At 40.2% G+C, this 13,563-nt stretch overlaps 1 protein-coding gene across 2 annotated transcripts in view; it reads left to right on the top strand.

Annotated features, from left to right (window-relative positions):
• hdx (highly divergent homeobox) overlaps positions 1–13,563 on the top strand; it is a 28,731-nt gene that overhangs the window by 12,525 nt on the left and 2,643 nt on the right. For both annotated transcript variants that reach the window (XM_084331877.1, XM_084331876.1), the window contains 3 exons: positions 2,636–2,782; positions 5,206–5,404; positions 6,780–6,859. In XM_084331877.1, the coding sequence (XP_084188003.1) occupies positions 2,636–2,782; positions 5,206–5,404; positions 6,780–6,859 (426 nt within the window). The remainder of the gene's footprint in view (positions 1–2,635; positions 2,783–5,205; positions 5,405–6,779; positions 6,860–13,563) is intronic.

The raw sequence follows: 13,563 nt of genomic DNA, 5'->3' as shown, positions 1-13,563 counted from the left end.
TTATCCTCTCTTTCTCCGATTTCTCTGTTTTTCTCCCCGTCCCAATTTAGTCGTTGTGCCAATTCCCCCCCTCCCCTACCTGGTTGTTGTGTGCATGTTCTCCTACCGGTCGGTACAAGGGAACCATGAAGCCATCCACACGCTTCCTCCGACACGTGCGGCGACAGCCAGTGACTCTTTTGTCACCTGGCAGCGAGGACTCTCATTGGTGAAGTCAGTGTAACGCGTGGGAGGTCACGCTGCCTTCATCAATTCCTGCCTCCGCTGAGCAGGCACCCAGACCTGACCTGTAGGCGTTGCTGTTCACAACGCCAGTTTCCCACCCATGACTTGCCCTCCCCCTAACCCAGCCAAACGAGTTAGTATAGCGATCAGCCCAAGCCCCAAGCAATGCTGACTCCGGGAGTCGAGACCGCAGCCTCTTGCATTGGTGACGAGCGCAATCTCCGCTACGCCACCTGACCGCTATTATTAGTATAAATGTTTGACAGAGTTGACGTTCGGTTCTAATTTAAAAATAAACTACTAAAAATAAACTAAGTGAACAGTAATACCTTCCATCACTTTTCTTTTGATCTAAATGGTAAATGGTTGCATTTATATAGCGCTTTTATCCAAACATGTTCCTCACATTTGACCCATTCACTCACACATTCACACACCGACGACAGAGGCAACCATGCAAGGTGCCAATCTGCTCATCGGGAGCAATTTGGGGTTAAGTGTCTTGCTCAAGGACATTTCGACACGCTGCCCGGGAGGAGCAGGAATCGAACCGGGAACCTCCGGATTACCAGATGACTGCTCTACCTCCCGAGCCACTGTCGCCCCATCTGTTCATTGATGGACAAGTCAATGTAGTGCATTGATCACATACTGCGCAAACATAGTGTGGCTCGTCCTGAGTTCCTCTCCAGTCGAACTTGTACTGCTGTGGGGATTAATCCAAAATATTGCCAAATCCTCCGCCATCGTTGTTTAACATGGCATGTCGTCTCTAGAGCATTCTTCCTCTCCTTCATGTGAAGTTAAAACTACTCTGTAAGTGAAATCTAAAAATATCTGCTGTCCGCGCAGACACGTTCAGTTTATAATGTTGTCTGACTTGCATGCTTGATAACTAGCTTAGTATTTTACAAATTCATGTTTTTTATTTGAATGTGGGCGCTGATATGCAAAAATGAACTAAATGGGTTTTATTTCTATAACCGACTAACCTAGTTCAGCCTAGTTCAAGCTGACAGGAAAGCAACAGTAACTCAAATATCCATGCGCTACAACAGTACTGTCCAGAAGAGCATCTCTGAACACAGCACTTGGAACCTTGACGTGGACAGACCACAGCAGCAGCACACAATACAGAGTTCCTGAGTGTATTTATCAACTATTAACTCCTCAAGTCGAGGATTGCCTAAACACATTTGGAACAGACATAACATGCACAACCTGAAACTCATTTACCAACTGCTAAACCAATTCTGCTAAACACATTTTCTGCTTCAGACTCCGATTCCCATTCCAAACCACACATTTTCACAACACTAGACACAATTCTCTATATCTTGCACACTCTTTTTGAATTCCCTCTCTTGCGGTTCACACAGAACACACTGCCAATCACATTTCTAAACTCCGAAGGCTGTTGTGCAATTTGCAATCAGAAATGTGCTATAGAAGGGTCACAGATGAGCTCCTGGTTTGTTTTGAGAAAAATGGTGGCAACATTGAAGAGAGAGGTGAGCAGCAAGGCAGAGGAGTGAGAGGAAGAGTAGGAAGAGGACAAGGAGGAGGAGTAAGATGAGGAAGAGCAGGAGGAAGAGGACAGGGAGGAGGAGCAGGATGGGGAGGAAGAGGACGGGGAGGAGGAGCAGGGTGTGGAGGAAGAGGACAGGGAGGAGGAGCAGGATGTGGAGGAAGAGGACAGGGAGGAGGAGCAGGATGTGGAGGAAGAGGACAGGGAGGAGGAGCAGGATGTGGAGGAAGAGGACAGGGAGGAGGAGCAGGATGTGGAGGAAGAGGACAGGGAGGAGGAGCAGGATGTGGAGGAAGAGGACAGGGAGGAGGAGCAGGATGTGGAGGAAGAGGACAGGGAGGAGGAGCAGGATGTGGAGGAAGAGGACGGGGAGGAGGAGCAGGATGTGGAGGAAGAGGACAGGGAGGAGGAGCTGGAGAAAGAGGACAGGGAGCGAAGGCAGGATGCAGACAAGTTGTTTTGTTTAGTTTATTGCCTATTTTCTGTTATGTCTTTAATTTCATCCCATTTTGGGTAAATAATAAAGTATTACAGTCAAACAAAACATGAAACATCCAATAGGTGAAAGTGTAACACTGAACATGCAAAGGCATAATTCTACTGATAAAGCATTCATATAGTGTTTTCCATTCATACTATAGTGTTTTCCATTTTGCACCCAGTGTTCAATGAGTGCTTAGAATGTCTACTCATATGATGTATGCGTTTGTAATTTGAAAAGAAAAGACCATTTAGTGAAGAGTTAACACTGCTTTGAGGGCAAAGTGTGCTTTTGCAAGAGAGGTGTAGGATTTAGCATCTTGTGTGTGAGTTTTGAAATGTGTTTAAGCACAAAAAAATAAAAATAAAACACTAACACAAGGGTGGGGTTTGCGTGTTCAGCTGCAGGACCGGACCCAGTTCAGTGACGGGGATCTGCTCCAGCTGAAGCGCTACTGGGACCGGGGCATGACCAGCCTGGGCTCGGTGTGCAGGGAGAAGATCACCGCAGCAGCCAACCAGCTCAATGTAGACTCTGAGATAGTCAAGGTAAAAACTAATTCATTTATGTCACTCATTTTCAGTTTTGTAAAAACCGCAATAAACATTTCTTGGTTTGATTCCGTTATTTTTTTTCTTTTTTCTTTCTGCTCAGCAAAAGGTAAAAGTACCACAAATAGTATAATGCATTGCTAATGAATAAACTCTGCTGGAAACCCCATATAGAATATGTGAGGGCTAAGATGGCAAAGAGCATCTCGATCATTAGTAAGGTGAGACATGTACTCAATCCCAACTCATTGCACACTCTGTACTGTAAAAATAGGGAAACAATGTCCAGGCACGCACTCCAGGTTTTTCCAAATTTATTGGCAGCCTGTAATCATGACGTTTCGGTGTGAACACACCTTCTTCAGAATGGCTTGCATGAAGCATGAAGGGTAAGTGACCCTAGTATATACAAGACAAACAGGAAGTGACAACACTCTGTACTGTGCAATGATCTTGCATTACTGCACAGAGGTATGGGGTAACACATACAAAACAACCACACACACCGTTTCTACAATCACACATTTTGAAGTTCATTGATATGGTAAACTTTAAAACTCTGCAAGTTATGTACAAAGCAAGAAATAATCAATTACCGGTAAATGTAAGAAGCACTTTCTGGATAAAGAGGAGGGATACAACCTCAGAGGACCATTGAACTTAAAAAAACCTGTGACTGTCGACTAATGCTTGTATATCTTATTGTGTGTTGTCATGTTTGTTTAAAAAATAATAAAAAAAGAAAATACAAAAAAAAACCTGTGATAAACAAACCTGAAAATAATGTGTATCTCCTCTTACCCTGTGGAATGGACTAGAGCTGTGGTTCTCAACCTGTGGTACGCGTACCACTGGTGGTACTTGGGCCCCCTGCTGGTGGTACTCGGAGGGATCCCTGGAATCTCAATGTTTTTCAAAAATGAAATAAAACCAAGTTTAAAATCAAAATACTAATACAATAATTGAAATTGGGATTTAAAATAAGTTGTACATTTATTAATTGCATGCTAAAAATATATTTTCTTCAAGTTTAGTCTTTTTCATTAAACATGATTAGGTTTTTCCTTCCAAATAAATTAAACCTATTTTAATTGAAACAGACTAAATCTATTTAGTTTGAATTTTATTTAACCAAATTCATTTACCAAATATTTTTATTTAATCATTCTGAAATAAATTCAGCCCAAATAAACAAAATCGCTTGCCATTTGGTACTACCTAATTAGTCAGTCAAACAATATATCAAACATTTAAGAAATAAAATAATTCCCACAAAATCACCAAAACAAACCAGCTTTTTCCAGGTATAAATTAGTCATTTAAATGAACAATTAACAAAAATGACAAGATATACATACCAATAGTGTCTCTGACGTGATTCTTTCACTGAACCCTCTTTTTCTAATTCATACTGTACATGGGCATTATTCTCCCACTGAATAACTAGTCCTTCCACAAAGGATATCTTTCCTCTGCCTATTCCACCCCAAGATGGCATTCACACCTGAATCAATTTGCTGCTAATTATCTACTGCAGCAACTCTCCCATCACAGTAGTTCAGGGCTGGCTGCCATCTTGTGATATTTTACAACTTAAGATTCACTTAAAATTTACTAGAGAAAATAACAATTATTTTGTAACAGTGCATAGTAGTTAGTGGTAAAGTATAGTAAAAGACAGTAAGAATGTTAGTGTTTTTTAATATCGGATATTGATTGAAGGTGTGTTTTTAGTTGATGGCGGAAATTGGGCGGGTTTCAGCTGTCATTATATTATGTTATATATATATATTCAGCCTGAATAAGAGCTGCTGACAACGCCCCAGGGATTCATAAAGTATCTGTCTAAATAAACTGTTCATGGTAGATACAGGGGCCGTTGAGTACAACCTTTAGTTTTGAATGTTTCAAGGTGACATATTTGGTCCAAAGGGAAGCCAGAAAAGGCGATGCTTTAGGCCAGGGGTTCTCAAACTTTTAATGCATGACCCCATTTTATTTAGGATTTTTTTTGGCGACCCCACGCTTAATGTATTGCGTAATTTCAACATGGAATTAAGGAATATCAAAATAAAAGCACATGTTGTTGAACTTGATCATGCATATTTATTAGAACATTTAATTACAGCACTATGTTATCAATACACATTTATAAAACTAGGCATATTTAGTCAAAAATATATAATTTACCAATGCGCAAAAACCACTATCACCATACACTGTCACCTACCCACGACCCCACTTTGGGTTGCGACCCGTAGTTTGAGAACCGTTGCTTTAGGCAGATGAGACGAGAGGGGAATCTCTCCAAACGACTGAACATAGGAAGGATTCTGTATCTCTTCTCCGCCGGCGCAACTCAGTCACTCCTTTTGTTACCTGCGGTTCATCTACATCTGTTCCCCTTTTCTGATTGTCAGACCTGGATCAGTAACCGACGGAGGAAGTACCGTCTGATGGGCATTGAAATCCCGCCCCCCAAGGGAGGCCCGGCCGTGTTCGCAGCCTCTTCCCCGGGAAACGAGTCCCCGGTGGCTCTCAGCCCCGACCTGGAGGGCGTCCGGACGCCGGAGCTCGGAGACGACTCCAACGACGGGGGATCTCTCATACTGTCTGAAGGTGAGGCGGCAGCTACGTACACGCAGTACACATATGAAGTATCGATATTTATACAAAGATTTATAAATATATATATAAAAAAAAATGTGGCTTGACAAACTGCTAATGTTACTGAAATAAAAATGATTGGAATGAGGTGAACAGACTGAAAATGTTATCTTATCAGATAAAACGGATGATGTATATATATTTGTATTGCAGATGGTAACAAAGTCTTCCGTTGGGGACATAATTAATAGTTAGTAATAATCAAGTTGTGTGTTAAACTATGTGTTACCGGTCCCAATGGGCTACTGGGTACTAGGGATGGGCATTTTAATGAAACATCCAGATCGATTGATCGCATGCTATACTCGATTGATCGTGTATTACTCGAAAACAAATATTTTTTAACTTCAAAAATATATATATATATATATATATATATATATATATATTAGACATGTTTTTTTTTTTTTTTTTTTTTTTTTTTTTATTACTTATTTTTGTTTATTCACGTATTATGTTTTAGGAAACCAACAAACAGTTATAATCTTACACATACATGTGAAAAGATATGTAAAAAAAAATATACGGTATATATATATATTTTTTTTTTCATACAAATTTATCATTTAGATTTTTTTTCTTTTTTTCCCCCTCATAGCTACAAGTAATCGATTACTCACGCCCATCCCTACTGGGTACCGGAACAAATCATGTTCGCAGCCGGTCTCCATTCACTCCCTGAAAGCATAGAATATGATCAAGAGGAGTGAAGACACGTGCTGCTCAGTTTACTCCAGAAACTCCTCTGAGAGATTTATTGTCATCAATAACTCTCAATTAACAATTCGGTATCAAAACATCATATTTACATTTACATATATACATCATAGTAATTACATATGTATTCATTACATTTGTCTGTCTGTTCCTATGTCTCAGGTTAATCAATGTCAAACGTTATCAAGCTATTCATTGAAATCATTTACTTTCACCTTTGTTTCATTATCTTTGATTATCAAACCATTCATGTAAATCAGATACACATGCCTCTTGGGTTCAGGGGACTTAAATGGCTGGTGCTGAAAGGGTTAAGGGGGAGGGATTGAGACCTTTCCAGGAACGTCGGGGGCAATCCCCTACTCTTTGTGATGTGATAGGCACCCTGGGTTCTTTAACGACCAAATTCAGTCGGGACTGTCCCATTCGAAGGACGGCACTCGCAACTGCATCACCGTGACAGGGACATTGTTACTGTCAGGTCCAGAGGACAGAGTGCTCCCTGCTGAACAACAACACCACTGTCTGACAACTTTATTGCCCTATACCCATGTAGCCATGCTGCCGGGCAATGTGGATACATTGATATGAACTGTGTTCCTCCTCCTAGATGACACCACTGACTCGTACCAGAGAGAGGTGGAAGATGTGGCCGATGAATGCAGTGTGGTTCCCATGGACAACAATGTGGTACTGCTGCATTACACTGTTATAACATTAACAATATCTACCTTATCTATCTGGACTAGATAGAATAGAATATAAATACCTTATTCATCCTGAGGGAAATTAAATCGCTCACAGTAAACAGTAAACATTTAGGTAGACAAAACAAGTCACGAATAAGAATAAAAATAAGCCTTAGAATAAAATAAGCCTAAGAATAAAATACGGTCTGGGATATACATTTATATGTATATACATTATAATATAAAATATACAGTCAAATAGAAATCTACAGTAAGTGTACAGTAAGTGTAATATTGAACAATGTTGTTTTAAAAGTAAAAGTCTAAAGTCCAGGGCCCTCATTCATCAACGTGTTCTACGCACAGATCTGTGCTTACCCTGTGCGTACGATCATTTCTAAGCAAAGAGTGGGATTCATCAATTTCGATTTGAACTTGACTCCGTGCTTACATCTACGCACAGGTCAGACCAGGCGTACCTGACGCCCAGTGGTAGAATATATTATTACAACAAGGAAATGAGCTTCTGTGCATAATAACACTGGCATGTTCTGTACGAACCGTAGTTCATTATAGTTCATTGTAAAATAGCAACAGTAGTGTAATTATGGTCAAAACCCTATAAATAGCATTTGGAATAATAGATCTTTCTCTCAGAATGAATGCAGCATGGTTTATATAGCGTTATCGGAATATACTGGGTGTAGGCTACTGACTGACTGCGCTCCGCGTAGCTTGATTGATTGATTGATTGATTGAAAAGTTTATTAACAGATTGCAGAATGGGTACAGTACAGTACAGCTCAGTACATACAATTGTTAATTGGGGATGCAGACCAGAGAAAGACTTTCGTCTTGTTTACATCAGGGTCCCCCATTTTCAATTCATCATAAATCATAAAGCTCAACTCGTTATTATTTTGCGCACAGACCGCAGGGTGTAGGCTACTGACTGACTGCGCTCCGCGTAGCTTGATTGATTGATTGATTGAAAAGTTTATTAACAGATTGCAGAATGGGTACAGTACAGTACAGCTCAGTACATACAATTGTTAATTGGGGATGCAGACCAACTTTCGTCTTGTTTACATCAGGGTCCCCCATTTTCAATTCATCATAAATCATAAAGCTCAACTCGTTATTATTTTGCGCAGACCGCAGAAACACGGGAACGTTTTGATTATATTTAAAAGGCTTTACGTTAAACGAAACAAGTGGAATTTCGAAGCTGTAAGCAGAATACAAGTCATATGAATATAGTGTTCTTCCCCCTTTTTACTGTATAAGAAAGAATAGAAAACGCATTGCAATGACACCAGATAGTGGACAGACTATGTATATGATGGGATTCAAGTTCATGTATTGAAAGGCAGGCTACATCATACATGCAGTGAGATTCATTGTTCTTGTATATGCTCTCGTATTATTGTATAGGCTACCCAATACTGACATCAAAATAGATTGTAGTATGCCTCTAGAAATCATATGCAGCAGGTAGAAAATTGACGGGAGATCCATCGCGATTTGGAATAAAATTGAGGATAACTTTAATCCCTGGGTATTAATCAAACAACACGGGAAAAGGCAGTCATATTCCAGCGCGGTATTTATTAGTGTTTGCGCTGCCCAGGCAGCAATGGTTAATAGATATCATATCCGACATCACCGTAAGTGTATACGTCTGTCAGCCTGTCTCATGACACGCTTCCCTCGGCTTAGTCCATTTTTCCACATTTCATGGGTGTATTCCATTACCGTATATGGTTAATCAGGGGCGGTTTTGGTATGCAAATACGTGAAAGCGTGCACGAGCCGCGGCGCAGAGCCAAGGTGGGATTCATCATGACAGGTGTGCGTAGAGCCTGCGTACGCACGTGTGATGAATCCTGACTTCCCTGTGCGTACACTAGTTCTACATTCCGTGCTTACGTGTGGAAATAGAACATGTTCATCAACGTGTCCTACGCACAGATCTGTGCTTACCCTGTGCGTACAATCATTTCTAAGCAAAGAGTGGGATTCATCAATTTCGATTTGAACTTGACTCCGTGCTTACATCTACGCACAGGTCAGACCAGGCGTACCTGGCGCCCAGTGGTAGAATATATTATTACAACAAGGAAATTAGCTTCTGTGCATAATAACACTGGCATGTTCTGTACGAACCGTAGTTCATTATAGTTCATTGTAAAATAGCAACAGTAGTGTAATTATGGTCAAAACCCTATAAATAGCATTTGGAATAATAGATCTTTCTCTCAGAATGAATGCAGCATGGTTTATATAGCGTTATCGGAATATACAGGGTGTAGGCTACTGACTGACTGCGCTCCGCGTAGCTTGATTGATTGATTGATTGAAAAGTTTATTAACAGATTGCAGAATGGGTACAGTACAGTACAGCTCAGTACATACAATTGTTAATTGGGGATGCAGACCAACTTTCGTCTTGTTTACATCAGGGTCCCCCATTTTCAATTCATCATAAATCATAAAGCTCAACTCGTTATTATTTTGCGCAGACCGCAGAAACACGGGAACGTTTTGATTATATTTAAAAGGCTTTACGTTAAACGAAACAAGTGGAATTTCGAAGCTGTAAGCAGAATACAAGTCATATGAATATAGTGTTCTTCCCCCTTTTTACTGTATAAGAAAGAATAGAAAACGCATTGCAATGACACCAGATAGTGGACAGACTATGTATATGATGGGATTCAAGTTCGCGTTTTTGTTGATCATAGGCATGCTGTCAGAGTATGATATCAGAACATTTGTCGTCACAGATCATGTCCTAATAGAACATAGGCTATGGCATGGATCGTGATATTGTGTGGACTGTTATTATTACTGTCTGTACCGGTACCACCCATTGTGACAACAGCCTTGTGAGTCCCGCACACAAACATGATGGAATTCAAGTTCATGTATTGAAAGGCAGGCTACATCATACATGCAGTGAGATTCATTGCTACCCAATACTGACATCAAAATAGATTGTAGTATGCCTCTAGAAATCATATGCAGCAGGTAGAAAATTGACGGGAGATCCATCGCGATTTGGAATAAAATTGAGGAGAACTTTAATCCCTGGGTATTAATCAAACAACACGGGAAAAGGCAGTCATATTCCAGCGTGGTATTTATTAGTGTTTGCGCTGCCCAGGCAGCAATGGTTAATAGATATCATATCCGACATCACCGTAAGTGTACACGTCTGTCAGCCTGTCTCATGACACGCTTCCCTCGGCTTAGTAAATTTTTCCACATTTCATGGGTGTATTCCATTACCGTATATGGTTAATCGGGGCGTTTCTGGTATGCAAATACGTGAAAGCGTGCACGAGCCGCGGCGCAGAGCCAAGGTGGGATTCATCATGACAGGTGTGCGTAGAGCCTGCGTACGCACGTGTGATGAATCCCGACTTCCCTGTGCGTACACTAGTTCTACATTCCGTGCTTACGTGTGGAAATAGAACATATTCTACGTTCATCAACGTGTCTTACGCACAGATATGTGCTTAACCTGTGCGTACGACCATTTCTAAGCAAAGAGTGGGATTCATCAATTTCAACTTGAACTTCACTTCGTGCTTATGTGTACGCACAGCTCGGAGCACACTTAGCTGACGCCCAGTGGTAGAATATATTATTACAACAAGGAAATGAGCTTCTGTGCATTAGTTTCAACACTGGCATGTTCTGTATGAACCGTAATTCATTATAGTTCATTGTAAAATAGCAACAGTAGTGTAATTATGGTCAAAACCCTATAAATAGCATTTGGAATAATAGATCTTTCTCTCAGAATGAATGCAGCATGGTTTATATAGCGTTATCGGAATATACGGGGTGTACTGACTGACTGCGCTCCGCGTAGCTCAACTCGTTATTATTTTGCGCACAGACCGCAGAAACACAGGAACGTTTTGATTATATTTAAAAGGCTTTACGTTAAACGAAACAAGTGGAATTTCGAAGCTGTAAGCAGAATACAAGTCATATGAACACCCACGATATAGTGTTCTTCCCCCTTTTTACTGTATAAGAAAGAATAAAAAACGCATTGCAATGACACCAGATAGTGGACAGACTATAGCTGGGATTCAAGTTCGCGTTTTTGTTGATCATAGGCATGCTGTCAGAGTATGATATCTTAATCAAACATTCTAGAACATTTGTCGTCACAGATCATGTCCTAATAGAACATAGGCTATGGCATGGTCCATCGTGATATTGTGTGGACTGTTATTACTGTACCGGTACCACCCATTGTGACAACAGCCTTGTGAGTCCCGCACACAAACATGATGGAATTCAAGTTCATGTATTGAAAGGCAGGCTACATCATACATGCAGTGAGATTCATTGTTCTTGTATATGCTCTCGTATTATTGTTTATATAGGCTACCCAATACTGACATCAAAATAGATTGTAGTATGCCTCTAGAAATCATATGCAGCAGGTAGAAAATTGACGGAAAATCCATCGCGATTTGGAATAAAATTGAGGAGAACTTTAATCCCTGGGTATTAATCAAACAACACGGGAAAAGGCAGTCATATTCCAGCACGGTCTTTATTAGTGTTTGCGCTGCCCAGGCAGCAATGGTTAATAGATATCATATCCGACATCACCGTTCTCATAACACGCTTCCCTCGGCTTAGTCCATTTTTCCACATTTCATGGGGGTATTCCATTACCGTATATGGTTAATCGGGGCGGTTCTGGTATGCAAATACTTAAAACAGTGCACAAGCTCAAACGTAGGATCAAAGTCATATTTATCAAGACAGGTGTGCGTAGAACCTGTGTACGCACGTGTGATGAATCCCGTTTTTTTCGTGCATGCACTGATTCTAAATTCTGTGCTTACGTGTGGAAATAGAACATATTCTACGCCACGTTGATGAATGAGGGCCCAGGAAGATGGTCACTCTGTGCTCAGTGATGCAGTGAGGAACAGTGATGCATTGTAAAGTCTGATGGCTGTCGGAATGAAGGACTTCCTGTGCCGTTCAGTGCTACATCTTGGGAGTCTTCGTCTAGCACTGAACGTGCTCCTTCTGTCAGCCAATGCTGGGTATAGACTACATGGGGAAAGGAGGTTGTTCAGGAAAAGTATATGCAATGGAATTCTGATTCCAAGCTTTTTGAAATGATATGCATTATGCACATGCAGGCACATAATGAAACGCTTGCATGGGTAGCCAAATATTCAGTTTAAGAGCTTTCTGATCCTACGATTATGCACAATTAATAGAATATATTTTCACATCACATCATCAATTGTTTCTCATTGTGCTCTTTCATATATCTTGCAAACCAAATGGAATTGGTTTTGGAATATATAGCCTATGTGAGAGTGTGTGCCCCTTTTCCTCTCCAGTCTCTCACATATCCAAACACAGTTTTGCACAAATTAATTAGTTCTGTTCAAATCTGTTTTGCATGGATTAATACATTTGAGTTTGTCCTCATATGACATCATCCAAGACACTGCATTTTTGTGTTAATTGAAATTATGTAGATGTTGGAAAAAACAACACATAGTCTAAATAATTATGGAGACGGTGTTAGTAAAAGTAAAATGTTAGTAAAGTTAGTGAGTTGTTTTCTATACTTACAGTACAGTGAATAGGGATTTCTTTTGGGAAATCAAAGCATTACAACTAAATATCTAGTCAACTTAAAACAGTAGCAATAACATGTCTTGGAAAATCAACTACACTGACAATGAAGTTCAGCTATATTATATCTGATAATGTATTATTATAGGAGAAATTACTTCTAAGTCACGGCTGTTTAAAGATGCTATAGATTAAATGTTCATGTAGACAAATCATAAAAAAGGAATATTGTTATTTGCATGTATCCCCTCCCTACTTCCTGTTTCCCCACGTGGAATGCACTGGATTGGATAAGCGTGCTGCTAGTTGAGAGATCCCTGTTTTTCTGCTCCCATTTTCAAAAAGAAAATGGCGGCTTGCTTGCTCGCTTGTCAACTCCTGCCACCACCTCCTAATAGACAGTCTCCTCCCCACCGTATGTATATTTCTCTCCCACCCACCCACCCCCTCCTAATGTACAGTCCCCTCCCCATCATATGTATATACTCTGTCAGGATCTAGGGGTAACAGTACTGTATATTTGAATACCGTTTATGTCACAAATGTATCAGTACTAAATACCTATATGTCCCTATGCCTAAGTGTCATGTATGTTGTGTATGTCATAAATGTCTATATGAATTGAAAATGGGGGACCCTGATGTAAACAAGACAAACGTCTTTCTCAGGTCTGCATCCCCTTAACAATTGTGTGTATTGAGCCGTACTGTATTGTACCCCATTCTGCAATCTGTTAAATAAAGTTTTCATTCATTCAACTCTTTTTCAACCTAAAATTGAACCTAAAATATGTTTCTGACAACATTTTACTATTTAGAAATGGGGTAGGCCTATACATTTGCAAGATCTCGATTCATATTTGATCTGCAATGCCTAGTTTGACAGTTTGATCTGAACTTAGTTCGATGGTACAGCATACAATAATGAATAATTACGATAACTAGCATATCCTATGTAATTCTGTGTAAGCGCACCATTGTTTTGGTCTGACACACTGGTGCTCTAGTGTGACATCTAGTGGCTGAATGTCATCTATAGAACCTTAAGTGTATGCAGTCAATATGATTTCATTGT

The sequence above is a fragment of the Notolepis coatsorum genome, assembly GCF_963971535.1.
Source record: "Notolepis coatsorum genome assembly, chromosome: 16".
NCBI classification, from domain to species: Eukaryota; Metazoa; Chordata; class Actinopteri; order Aulopiformes; family Paralepididae; genus Notolepis; species Notolepis coatsorum.
The sequence above is the reverse complement of the archived record's forward strand: the minus strand, read 5'-3'. Positions and strand labels throughout refer to the sequence as shown.